At 44.8% G+C, this 19,794-nt stretch overlaps 2 protein-coding genes across 2 annotated transcripts in view; one reads left to right on the forward strand and one right to left on the reverse strand.

The window, feature by feature from the left end:
- Positions 1–427: 427 nt before the first annotated feature.
- Positions 428–5,557, reverse strand: LOC121550083 (carbohydrate sulfotransferase 2-like). The gene has a single exon (XM_041862212.2). The coding sequence runs from the start codon at positions 2,375–2,377 to the stop codon at positions 980–982; it is 1,398 nt and encodes a 465-aa protein (XP_041718146.1). The 5' UTR covers positions 2,378–5,557; the 3' UTR covers positions 428–979.
- A 604-nt stretch (positions 5,558–6,161) lies between these two features.
- The window catches only part of LOC121550082 (short transient receptor potential channel 1), a 47,922-nt gene continuing 34,289 nt past the window's right edge, over positions 6,162–19,794 (forward strand). The window contains exons 1-4 of the mRNA XM_041862211.2: positions 6,162–6,879; positions 8,091–8,239; positions 10,108–10,209; positions 10,428–10,630. Of these exons, the coding sequence (XP_041718145.1) occupies positions 6,714–6,879; positions 8,091–8,239; positions 10,108–10,209; positions 10,428–10,630 (620 nt within the window). The 5' untranslated portion in view covers positions 6,162–6,713. The remainder of the gene's footprint in view (positions 6,880–8,090; positions 8,240–10,107; positions 10,210–10,427; positions 10,631–19,794) is intronic.

Here is a 19,794-nt window from a genome sequence, read left to right on the forward strand (position 1 = left end):
ACTTAAATTAGTTTAATATATTTTATACTATATTTGCCTGATTTAATTGTAGCATCATTGATGGTAAACTACCTTGTTTATGAGCTATCCCTGGGTTATGTTTTTATATGTTTTTGTTTTGTTCAATAAAGGTGCTAAAGCTACTCTGCTTCAACCTTTTCTGTAATAATTTTTTTTTAAAGCAGTTTGGACAAATAATCTGTTTGCATCCAGAGAGCTGGTACCTGTAAACATTTAAAATTACATCAGGCTAGTCTCACAGTGACACTGAGAAATCCTTAGTTCCTGGGACTTCCACAGCTGCTTTGTCATCATGGTTTACTATTACTGTCCCACTATCTATTGTCATCTGGGGATGTCCCACTGTAATAACATATAATAAATAACTAATAAACCTGAAAGTTAAAGATGCTTCCTCAGAGTAACATTATAGTTATAACAGACCAGTTTAATGATTGTCTCTGAGTCCATCCATTACTCACAACGTAACATAACCTGCTCAAACAATTAGCTTTTTGATGAATTAATGCTTTTTTTTTTTCATCCACTGGTTTTTCACTTTTACAAACATTATGGATACTGAAAGAAAGAAAAAATCTCAATTTTGGAACATTCAAAATAACTCCCAAAACATCCACTTTGAAGTGTTTTCATAACAAGATACATTAATCATACAGTGTTTGTTTGTTTCCATAGTTGCAGTTTCAATATTCAAGTCATTGTTCATAAGCCTTCAGGCTTTGTCAAAAACATCCAGTTTTCCAGATACAAAAGTAATGGTCCTGTCAAATACAACTGTCTGCAATTGAACTGAAAAATAAAACTAAAATACATTCCAATGTGGCCAAGAAGTGGAATTCCTCAAAAACACTAATTCAAAGTAACGCTTTTTTATTCCACGATTAACGGAATGGCACTAGATGCAAAATGACATTAAATTCACTGTCTTTGGTGGAAAGGAAAAATACATATTTTTCTGTCACAGTTTGGAGACCGTCAGTAAAGACTTACTAAGGTCCTTGGCCTCCCCGGCCGTCCTGACTCTGTCATAGCCCAGGACAGCCATGGAGTGATGACAGTAGTCCTCCACCTGTTTGATCTGCTGGATGCTGAGCACTGTTCTCCATGCGCTGGCAGCCTGAGTGGCGTTCCTGGAGGACACTATGAACGGCTTGGAGGACGAGCTAGACCCGCCTGTCATGTTCAGAGCAAACAATTCAATGTCATGGTTGGTGGTGAGGTTGGCGAAGCGGTAGATGTTCCTCAGGATCTTCACAGGGTTCTCCACCAGGTCCTCATAGCGTACAGCCATGTACTTCCCTTTGAGCCAACTGGGAGGGTTTAAGGCAGTCCTCAGGGTCCGGGAGGTGCGGTCACAGATCACCTCCATGGCTCCAATGGAGTGGTAGTCCGAGCCGTCCTTCTTGTTGGCTTTGTGATTGGGGTCTACGAAGGGGATCCTGCGGAGCTTGGGGTCCCTGCTCCGGACCACCTGCAGGTTCTCCCGGATCAGCCCATGTCGGGACTTGATCCTGGAGTTGGCCACGGCCCGGGGGTCCCTGACCAGGTGGACTACCTTCACGTCCAGGGACGGGTCCTCCATGAGGGGGGCTAGTACATTAACATCCAGGATACGCACCCCTTTAATAACGATAGTGCTGTATTTGAGGCACTCCTCCTCTAGTAGTCTAAGGCTTTGAGGGGGGCACTTTTTACACACCTTGTCATCCACCATACCCACCACCTCTTTCCTGTAGGCGGAGCAGAGGGGGTAGGAGCACACCACCTTATTCAGGGTGGCCCCAAAGAGTCCTAGGGAAGTAAAGTTCTTTCCCCCTGGGCTGTTGTACAGCTGGAACACAGAGAGATCACAGCGGTATAAGGAGCTGAGCATGTCCCTGGCTGCCCCCTGTAAAGACACCGCGTCTCCCGGGTACAGCTTCTGCCAGATGTGCCACATGGGTTCATACAGGAAGAACACTTCAGGATTTTGGTTAAACAGCTCCCCGAAAAAGGAGGACCCAGACCTCCATGTGGTCAGAACATAGACCAACTGTCTCTTCTTGGCCAGAGAGGGTCTGTAGAGGAACCGGATATCTGATCTGCCATGATAGGTAGTGCTCCTCATCTGGTGATTGCACTGCTGGGGCTCTTTAGTCCATTTATAGTTGGCCAAGTTCAGCATGGTCAGCACCAGCAGTAAGATATAGGCTATAAACAACACAATCCGCTTTCTGCGTAGCACCTTCATCACAATGCCGGGCTGGGCTATTATCTTAGTATGGTTCCTGTACGTTTTGAGCTTTCTCCCGTAGCCAGCATCCTTCTCCCAAGGCGCTGTCAACTTCAGTTGTTGATGGTATTGTTTCCCTCTCATCTGTAACCTAGGAGTGAGTGGCTCTCACCACTGGGCGAAGGGTTCTTACATTTACAATAGGCAAACCCGTACGGCGTGTTGAATATCTCCGGTGGAAATTGATACCGAACGAATCCAATGCTAAATGATTAGGTAATACCCCAGCCAGCAGATTCGATATCACAATCTGATTCGCAAACCAAAATACGATAACGCTGCCCTGCTTTTACTGCAGTGCGCAAGGCTCTTCAAATGAAAATGTTTCTATTACGGGTATTACAGTGCGTTTTGCGTTTGGCCTGCCATCAAAAACAAAACGAGGAACCATTCAAGCAAACAATTTACGCCCTCCTTGACAACATTCAGTGTAGGCATCTCAGCGCAGCTAAAATCTGATGCGCCCCAGTATAGATGGAGCCTATAGGAACATTGAACCACAGCATACAAGTAATACGTTAGTAATTACGCGCTCCAACCTCTTCTTGGATCCTTTTCAACATACGCTGAGGAACAAATACCTCTAAACGTCGCAGGTATATCCATAGGTGAAGTCTATTCGTCCAAAGAATCAAAGATCTTTCCCTTATTCCTGATGTGCGGTATTTTATCTCTTCCAATTGAAACTGGACTGATTTAATCAGACTACAGGAAGAAAGGCCCTCCCTTCTCTAGACGCCATTGGAGCGTGATAGGATACGTGCGTAAGCGAGTTGCGCCCTTGGTTCTTCCGCACGTCTGTCAACAATGAACGCACTGTTCTCGAGAAGCCCGTATTTGAAAAAAGGCAACGGTAAACATTGTAAGCGCCCCCCCTTGGGCTAATTGAGATATCGCGTGTGACTAACACATTTCAGTTTCACAAATGTAAGTTAATTATCTCTATCTGAGATATCGCGTATGACTAACGTACAAAGGAACGGACGGATGGAGACAGATCCACAGTCCCCTCCCGGATTTCATCGTGGGGGACAACAAAATCTCACAGCAATGGTAGACGTCACCACGGTGGGAAATGATGCTGTTGTTAGGATAGAATAGAAATGGAAGGGATGCTGGTCTCCCTTCTGCCTGTGTCATTGTGTCGACACCGCTCCAGTCCTTTAATTTATAGACTTGCTTAGCGCACTGTTATGCAACTAGGCTATTAGTACAAATATGTTACATACTTTGTTTCAATTTTACAATGTATCATATCAAGTAAGAATGTTTGGTAGTATTTTCAAATCGTATGTTTTGTTGCATTTTCAGAGAGAACAGACAATAGCCTACATTCAAGGTCTGTTGGGAATATTATTGATCATGTTTCACCATATCTGTCTCTCCCTCTCATATTGTGCAGGCCTAGGCAGCAAGTAATCGATAGCTCCCATTAGAGACATGTATATTGCCCAGTCTCAAGAGGTACTGTAGACCTGGCGCCCGGTTGAAAACGGGACCAATGAACGATAGGCAATGAGAGTTGTTCCCGGTGAGAGGTGGTCAACCCGGTAACTGAACTGCCAATCCTATCATGTCCTGTCCTGTCCTCTCTATCTCACTAGGCACATTGGAATCAGAGGTAATCTGCTTTTCGACAGCTGTTAGCGTGGAATTGACAGGCCTGGGAAGCGATAAACCCATATGTTTTAGGGGCACGGACCAAATGCCCTACCGATTGAAAATTATCCACTCACGTGTCAGTTCATGTGTTATTACACTAATGGAGGCCAAAAATAGGAGGGTTTGGGCATGTCTATTGGGTGTCCTACAGTTGTCTCAATAGTTTTTAGTTCACTATTAGGGTACTCTTTTCCTGAGAGGATTTCTTGGTAAATTTGTGTTTTCTTTACTCTTAGTCTTTTGGATACAGTCACTGCTTTGTGGCCAGTTGCTTTGCAAAGATTGCCATCTGGTGGGGCAAAGGGAATATTTCAATTCCATTTGGGTCTGGTAAACCGTTGGAAATTATGTAGGCTACTGCATCTGTTGTCAATTATTTATGTCTTATAGAAAAGTAAGTTAAAGAAACTTAATTGATGAATTGTTAAATGTATTATTTGTAATCCAGATTTACGCCTAAAGTTATTTCAGGAGATATGTTCACCCAGATTAGAAAAATAAAACAGTTTACATTAAAGGGGAAATCTGCAGTTGCTGCATCCATTTGAGGATTTATAAATTAATTATATGTACCCATTGGTTCTTGAAGAACATAAATTATAATTGCCTCATGAGCTTAGTTCAGCTGTCGTACCCCATCAGCACCCAGAATATAAACGTGTTCTACTCCAATGTTTGTAAACATGGTTAAAACTATCATTTTTATATCATGGATGGTCAGTCATTGCATCCATAGCTCTGTCTGAATTTGAGAGTGGTTACATTTCTCCAGCCCCATAATTCAGCTTTTTACCGAAACAGGGGCGGGGAAAACGCATTGTAATTATTTCAACTGCTGATTGCCCCTTGTTTCCAGTATGACATTTTTTTTATGCACTGTAAGTCGCTCTGGATAAGAGCGTCTACTAAATGACTAAAATGTGAAACATTTAAATGTTTCAATTTGACCAACCTGTATCCCAATCTTCCTTGGTTTAATGGTACAATGGCATGTTCATTACCTAAAAGCCCTCTGGTATTAAATGGTGCAGTATAGGCCTATGTGACATGTATCTGCAGTTACACAATGTCCTCAAAGTCATGCTGCTCCTAGAAGCAATGTTATTATATTGATCTAATATGCTTTGTATCTTCGTCATCCCAAATGTCTTTCTGTGAAGGAAGATGCAGGAAACATCACATGCAGGCACACACACAATGTGATCCTATAATTCCTGTCAGTATGAAAAAATGAGAGCAAGGTAAATAGCCAATTCGTTGAGATTGTATCTTATAAATGTGCAAATAGAAACTTTGAGAAAATATTATTCAAAATCAAACTGTTTATTTGAGCATTATTATTGCAGACTATGATTGTAGTACAGTGTTTTGGAAATACTTCAGGGGGAACTATTTCTTTACCTCTCTAAATATGATTATTAAATAGCCTATCCTAAACTTCCTAATCTCTTCGTCATCTGATTGTACATTCTGTAGGCTATCTCAACTAAAATGTAATAATGGCAAAAATAGAAGCCAGGCTTGTTATGTAATAGAGTACCACAGTATGAGTCATATTACCCATAAAACCTAGCGGTCAAACAGGGAAATGGTTCCAATCATTTTTCCACCATCCATTTTTCCCATAGGGGATTTTTGAAACACTTAAAATAAGGGCTGTGTTTTGTGTAGGCTTACCCTGTCCTGACGTTTTGATAACCGTGTAAATCTCTCTAGGACAAGGTGACTTTTGTCAATATATTGGCCTGTATTTACCCCCCAAAAAAGAAACGCCAATTAGCTGCTAATGTGGCTATCATAAAGAACGGCAAATGCCATGATGATCTAGATGAAACTGCTTAATCGAGGCAAAGGTAAGCGTCTCTGGATTAACTATCTAATGTTAGCTAAATGTAGTAATGAATCAATTGGCAACATTTCTTTAAATTGACAATTCTGTGAAGTGCCTTGTCCAAATTTTAAATTGACACAATACCTATTAGCAAAGGTGTCAGCTAGAGATTATGTGCAGAAGCTTGCAGGGATTTAAAGTTTTGCATGATGTCTACTTTGATGCTAATTAGCATTTTCGAATGTGAGAGTAAATAGAGCCAAATGTATTGATAAAAGTCACCTTGTTTGAGAGAGATTTACATGGTTATCAAAACGTCATGCCAGGGTAAGCCTAGACAAAACACAGCCCTTATTTTAAAGGTTTCTCAAATCCCCTATGGGAAAAATGAATGGGTGGAAAAACGATTGGAACCATTTCTCCTTATGACACCTCCAAGCTTGACCAAATATAGTCTCTATATAGTGGACCGCTGAGGATGCTGCCTGCACTGTGCCAGCGAGATGAGATTGAGCATGCGCAGTAGCAACACCATCAGGACCAGAGGACTGTCAGGAGCCTGCGAAGTGATGCGGGAAAATGGTGCATGTAAACACGCTGATGTAGATGGTGATTTATGCACTGACGGCGTGCGGTATGTTTACACCTGAAGAAGAATAGCCTATGTCAAAGGGATATTACGAGGATACAACTGGGAAGGACGTTACGCACGCCAAACACCGACGCTGCGTATAAACGGATGAAACGTTACCAACACGGATGCGACAACAATAATAGCCTACATTTTCTTTTTTCTTTTTTTCTTTCGGGAAGACGTTTACAACTGCCGTTCTTTGGGGGGAAATACATTAACAGTATTTTTGCAGTATATGCCATCCCATGTGACGGGATTTCATGGTTAAATAGTCGCTGGCGCCTAGTAGTGGGATGCACATTAGTGTTCTGCCCTACTCCTTCTCCGTCGCAATGGCCGCTCTGTATCAGGGCACGGACGTGTCCTCTCCGGATAAATTTCTGGCCCTGAAAGACGTGAGGGAGGTGAAGGAGGAGACTACTCTGGATGAAAAGCTCTTCCTACTGGCCTGTGAGAAAGGTGAGTTATTTTAGGCTTCTGGGTGGATTCGTTTATCAAAACAACAACAACAACAACAATATTTTGTATATGAGAATATGATGTTATTAACATGGCATTAGCAAAACGTGTGACTTTATGACAGCGTAACGTAAGATGCTGTTTAAGAAAAGGTGTGAACATGTAGTCTTTTATTCTTTTAAACACTTAATTTCATATCACACCATTATTACCAACAGTCATCCTTTCTTACCTTATTATGGATGAGTGAGTGTACTTTGGATGAATGCCTACTGCAGCTGCCTACATGTAGCTACACTGGAAGTTTGCCCACGGGGCTGAGTTTTATTTAACCTAGTGGAGCTTAATGCTCTTGTGTAGAGCTATGTGGAGCTATGCATTTGTGTAAGCTTTGTCATGCTTTTGCTAGCCTGTGACAAAGACTATACATTTACTGCATTCTGTATTCTGTCATCGAGCCCAAGTTTAACACTTGTATTCAAGGAATAGCTACTGGGTGACAGGTTTGCATGGATGGCCGGTTAGGTAATTCCCATGAGAGGACATGTACAAACACACACACACACACACACACACACAGATATCAAACACATGTACATAATTCCCATGAGAAGAGGGGTATAAAGACAAATTATTTACATGTGTCAGAAGCAAGAAGCTATGATTATTTATTGTAACAGTATACCAATGAAATTAGATAGTATTTTAAATCAATGACAAGTGAAGCTGAGATGGATGTTTGTATAGGGGCCAGCAGGTTGTCCCAGACATTCTCACCATATAAAGCCAGTGTAAACATGTCTCAACAGACTATATTTGTCCTTTGACGGAGATTGTTATTGTTACAGTAAGCTGGGATTGTAGGGTGCTGGAGTGTTGGAGTGGAGCCTACTCTCACTCTGTGTGCTGTGTGCAATCTGCGTCTCTCTCTGTGCATCTGCATCCCACTCTCTTTCTTTGTGTGTGTGTGGATGTGTGTGTGTGTGTGTGTGTGGGGGAGTGCATCCATGTGTGTGTGCATTTGTGTGTCTGTGTGTTTTTGTCTTTGTGTGTGTGTGTGTGTTTGATTTTCTTTGTGTGTGTGTGTGTTTTTCCTTCTGTGTGTGCATTTTTGTGTGTATGTGTGCGTGTGCATTTTTATGTGTTTGTGTGTGTGTGCTCGTGCTTGCTTGCGTGTGTGTTGTGTGAGCTCTAACTCCACACTGTTCCAGGTGACTACTACATGGTGAAGAGACTGCTGGAGGAGAAGACAGAGCTCAATATCAACTGTGTAGATGTGCTGGGGAGAGACGCTGTCAACATCTCTATAGAGAACCAAAACCTGGACATCCTTAAGCTGCTGCTGGAGCATGGCTGCCAGGTAACACACAGAGAGCAAGAGGCTAGTGTGTGAAGCCTGCGCTGTTGACTATTTTAGTATAACCTTCAGAACTACAGTGAGGGAAAAAAGTATTTGATCCCCTGCTGATTTTGTACGTTTGCCCACTGACAAAGACATGATCAGTCTATAATTTTAAGGGTAGGTTTATTTGAACAGTGAGAGACAGCATTACAACAAAAGAATCAAGAAAAACGCATGTCAAAAATGTTATAAATTGATTTGCATTTTAATGAGGGAAATAAGTATTTGACCCCTCTGCAAAACATGACTTAGTACTTGGTGGCAAAACCCTTATTGGCAATCAAAGGTCAGACGTTTCTTGTAGTTGGCCACCAGGTTTGCACACATCTCAGGAGGGATTTTGTTCCACTCCTCTTTGCAGATCTTCTCCAAGTCATTAAGGTTTCAAGACTGACGTTTGGCAACTCGAACCTTCAGCTCCCTCCACAGATTTTCTATGGGATTAAGGTCTGGTGGCTAGGCCACTCCAGGACCTTAATGTGCTTCTTCTTGAGCCACTCCTTTGTTGCCTTGGCTGTATGTTTTGGGTCATTGTCATGCTGGAATACCCATCCACAACCCATTTTCAATGCCCTGGCTGAGGGGAGGAGGTTCTCACCCAAGATTTGATGGTACATGGCCCCGTCCATCGTCCCTTTGATGCGGTGAAGTTGTCCTGTCCCCTTAGCAGAAAAACGCCCCCAAAGCATAATGTTTCCACCTCCATGTTTGACGGTGGGGATGGTGTTCTTGAGGTCATAGGCAGCATTCCTCCTCCTCCAAACACGGCGAGTTGAGTTGATGCCAAAGAGCTCGATTTTGGTCTCATCTGACCACAACACTTTCACCCAGTTCTCCTCTGAATCATTCAGATGTTCATTGGCAAACTTCAGACAGCCCTGTATATGTGCTTTCTTGAGCAGGGGGACCTTGCGGGCGCTGCAGGATTTCAGTCCTTCACGGCGTAGTGTGTTACCAATTGTTTTCTTGGTGACTATGGTCCCAGCTGCCTTGAGATCATTGACAAGATCCTCCCATGTAGTTCTGGGCTGATCCCTCACCGTTCTCATGATCATTGCAACTCCACGAGGTGAGATCTTGCATGGAGTCCCAGGCCGAGGGAGATTGACAGTTATTTTGTGTTGCTTCTGTGGACAGGTGTCTTTTATACAGGGAACAAGATGAGATTAGGAGCACTCCCTTTAAGAGTGTGCACCTAATCTCAGCTCGTTATCTGTATAAAAGTCACCTGGGAGCCAGAAATCTTTCTGATTGAGAGGGGGTCAAATACTTTTTTCCCTCATTAAAATGCAAATCAATTTATAACATTTTTGACATGCGTTTTTCTGGATTTTTTTGTTGTTATTCTGTCTCTCACTGTTCAAATACATCTACCATTAAAATTCATTTCTTTGTCAGTGGGCAAACGTACAAAATCAGCGGGGGATCAAATACTTTTTTCCCTTACTGTATCTATCCTGACTCTATTCTCTGTTGTTGTGCCTGTGTCTGTGTCTGTGTTTGGTCCAGGCTCTCTCTCTCTAACCCGGTCCTGTTGTTGTGTTTGGTCCAGGCTCTCTCTCTCTCTCTCTAACCCGGTCCTGTTGTTGTGTTTGGTCCAGGCTCTCTCTCTCTCTAACCCGGTCCTGTTGTTGTGTTTGGTCCAGGCTCTCTCTCTCTCTCTAACCCGGTCCTGTTGTTGTGTTTGGTCCAGGCTCTCTCTCTCTCTAACCCGGTCCTGTTGTTGTGTTTGGTCCAGGCTCTCTCTCTCTCTAACCCGGTCCTGTTGTTGTGTTTTGTCCAGGCTCTCTCTCTCTAACCTGGTCCTGTGTCTGTGTTTGTCCCAGGCAACAGATGCTCTGTTAGTGGCCATCGACTCGGAGGTGGTGGGAGCTGTGGACATCCTCCTCAACCATCGCCCCAGGAGGTCCTCTAAGCCCTCCATCGCTGTTAGTCTCTTCTCTTCACCACCATTGTATTACTTATGATAATAAATTGATCATTACCCGCTGCAGCCAAATGTCTGTCCTCATCCTGATCCTGTAATTTAGACCAGAAAGTACATTACATTATTACATTTACATTTGTCAGGACAACTGAATGCTTTTAGCGGATTAAAGACTGCATCAATAACAACAAGCCTCTTCTCCTTTTCTCTCTCTGTCAGAAACTGATGCAGCGCATCCAGAACCCTGAGTACTCCACCACCATGGACGTGGCTCCAGTGATCCTGGCGGCCCATAGGAACAACTATGAGATACTGACCATGTTGCTGAAGCAGGATATCTCCCTGCCCAGGCCTCACGCTGTGGGCTGTGAGTGTACTCTCTGTAACGCCAAGAACAAGAAGGACAGCCTACGGCACTCCAGGTAACATCCTGTACACACACACACACACACACACACACACACACACACACACACTCTCTCTGGGAAGAATGGAATAACCAGGTAAGTATTCACTACTCCTAACCACAGCAAAGTCTGGTGGGACCACTAAGGGGCCGGCGGTGTGTCTGCCAGGTGAGCATGAATGTGTGCGAGAGTGTGTGTGTAGGTGCACGTAGCCATCTCTTTCTAAAACGTATAACGTTTTTCTGGGCTACTTTCAAAGGACACTTGTTTTTATGTTTTGTCCTTGCTCTGGTATTCTGGAACCTGGAAAATAGCAGTAAATCCACGTGTGGTGTCAAAAAGGTGTCAGTTCCTTGAAAGTTATTGTAAGGCGCTGACCTGTTTACAGTGGTAGAGCGTTTGGGAGACAATTGGTAGAAGGATTACTTTATCCTATCCCAGGTATTCCTTAAAGAGGTGGGGTTTCAAATGTCTCCGGAAGGTGGTGAGTGACTCCGCTGTCCTGGCGTCGTGAGGGAGCTTGTTCCACCATTGGGGTGCCAGAGCAGCGAACAGTTTTGACTGGGCTGAGCGGGAACTATGCTTCCGCAGAGGTAGGGGAGCCAGCAGGCCAGAGGTGGATGAACGCATTGCCCTCGTTTGGGTGTAGGGACTGATCAGAGCCTGAAGGTACGGAGGTGCCGTTCCCCTCACAGCTCCGTAGGCAAGCATCATGGTCTTGTAGCAGATGCGAGCTTCAACTGGAAGCCAGTGGAGTGTGCGGAGGAGCGGGGTGACGTGAGAGAACTTGGGAAGGTTGAACACCAGACGGGCTGCGGCATTCTGGATGAGTTGTAGGGGTTTAATGGCACAGGCAGGGAGCCCAGCCAACAGCGAGTTGCAGTAATCCAGACGGGAGATGACAAGTGCCTGGATTAGGACCTGTGTAAGGCAGGGTCGTACTCTCCGAATGTTGTAGAGCATGAACGTACAGGATCGGGTCACCGCCTTGATGTTAGCGGAGAACGACAGGGTGTTGTCCAGGGTCACGCCAAGGCTCTTCGCACTCTGGGAGGAGGACACAACGGAGTTGTCAACCGTGATGGCGAGATCATGGAACGGGCAGTCCTTCCCCGGGAGGAAGAGCAGCTCTGTCTTGCCGAGGTTCAGCTTGAGGTGGTGATCCGTCATCCATACTGATATGTCTGCCAGACATGCAGAGATGCGATTCACCACCTGGTTATCAGAAGGGGGAAAGGAGAAGATTAGTTGTGTGTCGTCAGCGTAGCAATGATAGGAGAGGCCATGTGAGGATATGACAGAGCCAAGTGACTTGGTGTATAGCGAGAATAGGAGAGGGCCTAGAACTGAGCCCTGGGGGACACCAGTGGTGAGAGCACGTGGTGCGGAGACAGCTTCTCGCCACGCCACTTGGTAGGAGCGACCGGTCAGGTAGGACGCAATCCAAGAGTGAGCCGTGCCGGAGATGCCCAGCTCGGAGATGGTGGAGAGGAGGATCTGATGGTTCACAGTATCAAAGGCAGCAGACAGGTCTAGAAGGACAAGAGCAGAGGAGAGAGAGTTAGCTTTAGCAGTGCGGAGAGCCTCTGTGACACAGAGAAGAGCAGTCTCAGTTGAATGACCAGTCTTGAAACCTGACTGGTTTGGATCAAGAAGGTCATTCTGAGAGAGATAGCAAGAGAGTTGGCTAAAGACGGCACGCTCAATAGTTTTGGAGAGAAAAGAAAGAAGGGATACTGGTCTGTAGTTGTTGACATCAGAGGGATCGAGTGTTGGTTTTTTGAGAAGGGGTGCAACTCTCGCTCTCTTGAAGACGGAAGGGACATAGCCAGCGGTCAAGGATGAGTTGATCAGCGAGGTGAGGTAAGGGAGAAGGTCACCGGAGATGGTCTGGAGAAGAGAGGAGGGGATAGGGTCAAGCGGGCAGGTTGGAGATTCAGCAGGGAGGAGAATGTGGCAAAGAGCTTCCTAGGGTTAGAGGCGGATGCTTGGAATTTAGAGTGGTAGAAAGTGGCCTTAGCAGCAGAAACAGATGAAGAAAATGTAGAGAGGAGGGAGTGAAAAGATGCCAGGTCTGCAGGGAGTCTAGTTTTCTTCCATTTCCGCTCAGCTGCCCGGAGCTCTGTTCTGTGAGCTCGCAATGAGTCATCAAGCCACGGAGCTGGAGGGGGAGGACCGAGCCGGCCGGGAGGATAGGGGACATAGAGAGTCAAAGGATGCAGAAAGGGAGGAGAGGAGGGTTGAGGAGGCAGAATCAGGAGATTGGAGGGAGAAGGATTGAGCAGAGGGAAGAGATGATAGGATGGAAGAGGAGAGAGAAAGGGAGAGAGAGAGCGAAGGTTGCGACGGCGCATTACCATCTGTGTAGGGGCAGAGTGAGTAGTGTTGGAGGAGAGGGAGAGAGAAAAGGATACAAAGTAGTGGTCGGAGACTTGGAGGGGAGTTGCAGTGAGATTAGTAGAAGAACAGCATCTAGTAAAGATGAGGTCAAGCGTATTGCCTGCCTTGTGAGTAGGGGGGGACGGTGAGAGGGTGAGGTCAAAAGAGGAGAGGAGTGGAAAGAAGGAGGCAGAGAGAAATGAGTCAAATGTAGACGTAGGGAGGTTGAAATCCCCCAGAACTGTGAGGGGTGAGCCATCCTCAGGAAAGGAACTTATCAAGGCGTCAAGCTCATTGATGAACTCTCCAAGGGAACCTGGAGGGCGATAGATGACAAGGATATTAAGCTTAAATGGGCTAGTGACTGTGACAGCATGGAATTCAAATGAGGAGACAGACAGATGGGTCAGGGGAAAAAATGAGAATGTCCACTTGGGAGAGATGAGGATTCCTGTGCCACCACCCCGCTGACCAGATGCTCTTGGGGTATGCGAGAACACATGGTCAGACGAGGAGAGAGCAGCAGGAGAAGCAGTGTTTTCAGTGGTAATCCATGTTTCCGTCAGCGCCAAGAAGTTGAGGGACTGGAGGGTAGCATAGGCTGGGATGAAGTCTGCCTTGTTGGCAGCAGAACGGCAGTTCCAGAGGCTGCCTGAGACCTGGAACTCCACGTGGGTCGTGCGTGCAGGGACCACCAGGTTAGAGAGGCAGCAGCCACGCGGTGTGAGGCGTTTGTGTAGCCTGTGCGGAGAGGAGAGAACAGGGATAGGCAGAGGCATAGTTGACAGGCTGCAGCAGATGGCTACAATAATGCAGAGGAGATCGGAATAAAATGAACTAAACATCTGGGAAAGGAGAGAGCGGGGCCTCCCTCACCACAACTCCCAAATATAACTCTCCCAACTTCCACCTCAGAAACTATAATTGTTGTAAACTACAGCGGTTCAATGTTTTCTAGGAATAGACTAACCTAGTTTATTCAGCTAGCTAACTAGGTGCAGTATTATTCTGTGAAAAACGTCCGGGCACCTCGTCATAAGATGCCACAGCCAGCTAGCGACCACTATGATGATACACCAAATGTGTTTGATGGATTGCAGGAAAAGAGCAGGAATAGGCTTTTGTAGGCTACAGTCCAAACTATGTCTTCCAATGGAGCAACTGCTGTCAGCATCCAAAAATCAAATCAAATCAAATGTATTTGTCACATGCGCCAAATACAACAGGTGTAGACTTTTCTGTGAAATGCTTACTTACAAGCCTTTTCCCAACAATGCAGAGTTAAAAAGTAAGAAAAATAATGATACAAATAAAAAATAAAAAAGGAAATAGTTACACAATAAAATAACAATAACGAGGCTATATACAAGGAGTACCGGTACCGAGTCAATGTGCAGGGGTAGGAGGTAGTTGAGGTAATTGAGGTAGTATGTACACTGCTCAAAAAAATAAAGGGAACACTTAAACAACACATCCTAGATCTGAATGAATGAAATAATCTTATTAAATACTTTTTTCTTTACATAGTTGAATGTGCTGACAACAAAATCACACAAAAATTATCAATGGAAATCAAATGTATCAACCCATGGAGGTCTGGATTTGGAATCACCCTCAAAATTAACGTGGAAAACCACACTACAGGCTGATCCAACTTTGATGTAATGTCCTTAAAACAAGTCAAAATGAGGCTCAGTAGTGTGTGTGGCCTCCACGTGCCTGTATGACCTCCCTACAACGCCTGGGCATGCTCCTGATGAGGTGGCGGATGGTCTCCTGAGGGATCTCCTCCCAGACCTGGACTAAAGCATCCGCCAACTCCTTGACAGTCTGTGGTGCAACGTGGCGTTGGTGGATGGAGCGAGACATGATGTCCCAGATGTGCTCAATTGGATTCAGGTCTGGGGAACGGGCGGACCAGTCCATAGCATCAATGCCTTCCTCTTGCAGGAACTGCTGACACACTCCAGCCACATGAGGTCTAGCATTGTCTTGCATTAGGAGGAACCCAGGGCCAACCGCACCAGCATATGGTCTCACAAGGGGTCTGAGGATCTCATCTCGGTACCTAATGGCAGTCAGGCTACCTCTGGCGAGCACATGGAGGGCAGTTCAGCCCCCCAAAGAAATGCCACCCCACACCATGACTGACCCACCGCCAAACCGGTCATGCTGGAGGATGTTGCAGGCAGCAGAACGTTCTCCACGGCGTTTCCAGACTGTCACGTCAGTCACATGTGCTCAGTGTGAACCTGCTTTCATCTGTGAAGAGCACAGGGCGCCAGTGGCGAATTTGCCAATCTTGGTGTTCTCTGGCAAATGCCAAACGTCCTGCACGGTGTTGGGCTGTAAGCACAACCCCCACCTGTGGACGTCGGGCCCTCATACCACCCTCATGGAGTCTTTTTCTGACCGTTTGAGCAGACACATGCACATTTGTGGCCTGCTGGAGGTCATTTTGCAGGGCTCTGGCAGTGCTCCTCCTGTTCCTCCTTGCACAAAGGCGGAGGAAGCAGTACTGCTGCTGGGTTGTTGCCCTCCTACGGCCTCCTCCACGTCTCCTGATGTACTGGCCTGTCTCCTGGTAGCGTCTCCATGCTCTGGACACTACGCTGACAGACACAGCAAACCTTCTTGCCGCAGCTCGCATTGATGTGCCATCCTGGATGAGCTGCACTACCTGAGCCACTTGTGTGGGTTGTAGACTCCGTCTCATGCTACCACTAGAGTGAAAGCACCGCCAGCATTCAAAAGTGACCAAAACATCAGCCAAGAAGCATAGGAACTGAGAAGTGGTCTGTGGTCACCACCTGAAAAAACAGTCCTTTATTGGGGGTGTCTTGCTAATTGCTTATAATTTCCACCTGTTGTCTATTCCATTTGCACAACAGCATGTGAAATGTATTGTCAATCAGTGTTGCTTCCTAAGTGAACAGTTTGATTTCACAGAAGTGTGATTGACTTGGAGTTACATTGTGTTGTTTAAGTGTTCCCTTTATTTTTTTGAGCAGTGTATATAGGGGTAAAAGTGACTAGACAATCAGGATAGAAAATAAACAGAGTAGCAGCAGTGTATGTGAAGAGTGTGAAAGTGTTTCTATGTGTGAGTTTGTATGCGTGGTGTCAATATGCATGTGTGTGTGTGTGTTTTGTGTGTGTAAGCCACAGGAGGTTGGTGACACCTTCATTGGGGAGGACGGGCTTGTGGTAATGGCAGGAGCGGAATTAGTGGAATGGTATCAAATAAATCAAACACATGGTTTGATGCCATTCCATTGGCTCCGTTCCAGTCATTATTATGAGTCGTCCTTCCCTCAGAAGCCTCCACTGGTGTGAGCGTATGTCGTGTGAGTGAGTTTGTGTGTGTATGTGTGTGTTGGAGTGTCTGCAGTATGGGTGGCTGGAGTCTTTGACAATTTTTAGGGCCTTTCTCTGACACTGCCTGGTATAGAGGTGCTGGATGGCATGGAACTCGGCCCCAGTGATGTACCTTCTGTAGCGCCTTGCGGTCGGATGCCAAGGAGTTGCCATACCAAGCGGTGATGAAGCCAGTCAAGATACTCTCAATGGTGCAGCTGTATAACCTTTTGAAGATCTGAGGGCCCATGCCAAATCTTTTCAGCCTCCATTCACGACTGTGTTGGTGTGTTTGGACCATGATAGGTCCTTAGTGATGTGGACACTGAGGAACTCGAAGTTCTCGACCCGCTCCACTATAGCCCCGTTGATGTAGATGGGGGTGTGCTCAGCCCTCCATTTCCTGTAGTCCACGATCAGCTCCTTTGTCTTGCTGATGTTTTGAGAGAGATTGTTGTCCCGGCACCACACAGCCAGGTCTCTGACCTCCTCCCTGTAGGCTGTCTCATCGTCGTCGATGATCAGGCCTACCACTGTTGTGTCATCGGCAAACTTAATGATGGTGTTGGAGTTGTGCACGGCAACACAGTCGTAATTGTCTGCATCACTTCCAAGCCCCCATATATTTTTTTGCAAATATATATATATATATATATACACTACCGTTCAGAAGTTTGGGGTCACTTAGAAATGTCCTTGTTTTCGAAAGAAAATCAAATTTTTTGTCCATTAAAATAACATAAAATTGATCAGAAATACAGTGTAGACATTGTTAATGTTGTAAATGGCTATTGTGACTGGAAACGGAATGGAATAATGGAATATCTACAAAGGCGTACAGAGGCCCATTATCAGCAACCATCAGTCCTGTGTTCCAATGGCACGTTGTGTTTGCTAATCCAAGTTTATCATTTTAAAAGGCTGATTGATCATTAGAAACCCCTTTTGCAATTATGTTAGCACAGCTGAAAACTGTTGTGCTGATTAAAGAAGCAATAAAACTGGCCTTCTTGAGACTAGTTGAGTATCTGGAGCATCAACAATTGTGGGTTCGATTACAGGCTCAGAATGGCCAGAAACAAATTACTTTCTTCTGAAACTAGTCAGTCTATTCTTGTTCTGAGAAATGAAGGCTATTCCATGCAAGAAATTGCCAAGAAACTGAAGATCTCGTACAACTCTGTGTACTACTCCCTTCACAGAACAGCACAAACTGGCTCTAACCAGAATAGAAAGAGGAGTGGGAGGCCCCGGTGCACAACTGAGCAAGAGGACAAATACATTAGAAAAAGAAAATGCTATATCTCAGACTGCCCGTCTTAATCTTTTATTTTCATTGGCCAGTCTGAGATATGGCTTTTCTTTGCAACTCTGCCTAGAAGGTCAGCATCCCGGAGTCGCCTCTTCACTGTTGACGTTGAGACTGGTGTTTTGCGGGTACTATTCCTCTAGCCACACCCAGGCCTGATACTGCCACACCTGTTCTCAATCAAGGAATCACTTAAATAGGACCTGCCTGACAAAGTGAAGTAGACCAAAAGATCCTCAAAAGCTAGACATCATGCCGAGATCCAAAGTAATTCAGGAACAAATGAGAAAGAAAGTAATTGAGATCCATCAGTCTGGAAAAGGTTCTAATGCTATTTCTAAAGCTTTGGGACTCCAGCGAACCACAGTGAGAGCCATTATCCACAAATGGCGAAAACATGGAACAGTGGTGAACCTTCCCAGGAGTGGCCGGCCAACCAAAATTACCCCAAGAGCGCAGCGACGACTCATCCAAGAGGTCACAAAAGACCCCACAACAACATCCAAAGAGCTGCAGGCCTCACTTGCCTCAGTTAAGGTCAGTGTTCATGACTCCACCGTAAGAAAGAGACTGGGCAAAAATGGCCTGCATGGCAGAATTACAAGACGAAAACCACTGCTGAGCAAAAAGAACATTAAGGCTTGTCTCATTTTTGCCAGAAAACATCTTGATGATCCCCAAGACCTTTGGGAAAATACTCTGTGGACTGACGAGACAAAAGTTGAACTTTTTGGAAGGTGTGTGTCCCATTACATCTGGCGTAAAAGTAACACCGCATTTCAGAAAAAGAACATCATACCAACAGTAAAATATGGTGGTGGTAGTGTGATGGTCTGGGCCTGTTTTGCTGCTTCAGGACCTGGAAGACTTGCTGTGATAAATGGAACCATGAATTCTGCTGTCTACCAAAAAATCCTGAAGGAGAATGTCCGGGCATCTGGTCGTGACCTCAAGCTGAAGCGAACTTGGGTTCTGCAGCAGGACAATGATCCAAAACACACCAGCAAGTCCACCTCTAAATGAAGACTTTGGAGTGGCCTAGTCAAAGTCCTGACCAGAATCCTATTGAGATGATGTGGCATGACCTTAAAAAGGCAGTTCATGCTCGAAAACCCTCCAATGTGGCTGAATTACAACAATTCTGCAAAGATGAGTGGGCCAAAATTCCTCCACAGCACTGTAAAAGACTCATTGCAAGTTATCGCAAACTCTTAATTGCAGTTGTTGCTGCTAAGGGTGGCCCAACCAGTTATTAGGTTGTAGGGGGCAATCACTTTTTCACACAGGGCCATGTGGGTTTGGATTTTGTTTTCCCTTAATAATAATAACAACCTTCATTTCAAAACTGCATTTTGTGTTTACTTGTGTTATCTTTGACTAATATTTAAATTTGTTTGATGATCTGAAACATTTAAGTTTGACAAACATGCAAACAAATAAGAAATCAGGAAGGGGGCAAACACTTTTTCACACCACTGTATATACATTTCATGGACACGGTCTATTTTACAATAATTTTATTTTGTTTGTTTTTACTCCTGTCCTTCCTCTACCCGCAACCTCTCTCATCTATTTCTGATGTCCATCCGGTTAGATTTCTATTTGCCATATCTTTCAAACTGTGCTCTTTCACAAAAGTTCTTAACCTATAACCTATATACATGTTACGGACACAGTATGTTTTACATTAGTTATCTTGTTGTTATTAGTTGTTATTATTCCCAACCTTCAGCTCCATTCAACCATTCCCATCTATCTCTTAACACCATCCATATTGGATTTCTATTTGCCATATAGTTTCAGTAAATTATTTTTGGTAGCATTTCTATGTTGAAGATCCAAAAAAATATTTGGTGCATTTTTCCCCATATTCCATCCAGTTTGCTTTATTTTTATAATATATTACACTTGATCTTTCTTGAATAAGTTCCTCCATTTCTTTTTGTTTTTCCTCTAACTTATTCTGAGCCTCTATGTTACATTTTGTATTGCTATCTATCTGTTCTGTTAGACCTTCTATTTCCTTTGTTAGTATGGACTTTTTTGACCTATATTGCTTTTGTTTTAGAGATGATTGCTGAATTGCATGGCCTCTAAAGGCACATTTAAAAGTGTCCCATACAATATGGGGATT

This window comes from Coregonus clupeaformis, chromosome 34, assembly GCF_020615455.1.
Source record: "Coregonus clupeaformis isolate EN_2021a chromosome 34, ASM2061545v1, whole genome shotgun sequence".
NCBI lineage: Eukaryota > Metazoa > Chordata > Actinopteri > Salmoniformes > Salmonidae > Coregonus > Coregonus clupeaformis.

What these genes read in the sequence shown, in the direction of transcription:
- LOC121550083 (XM_041862212.2), bottom strand. Translation starts at nt 2,377, where the DNA reads ATGAGAGGGAAACAATACCATCAACAACTGAAGTTGACAGCGCCTTGG.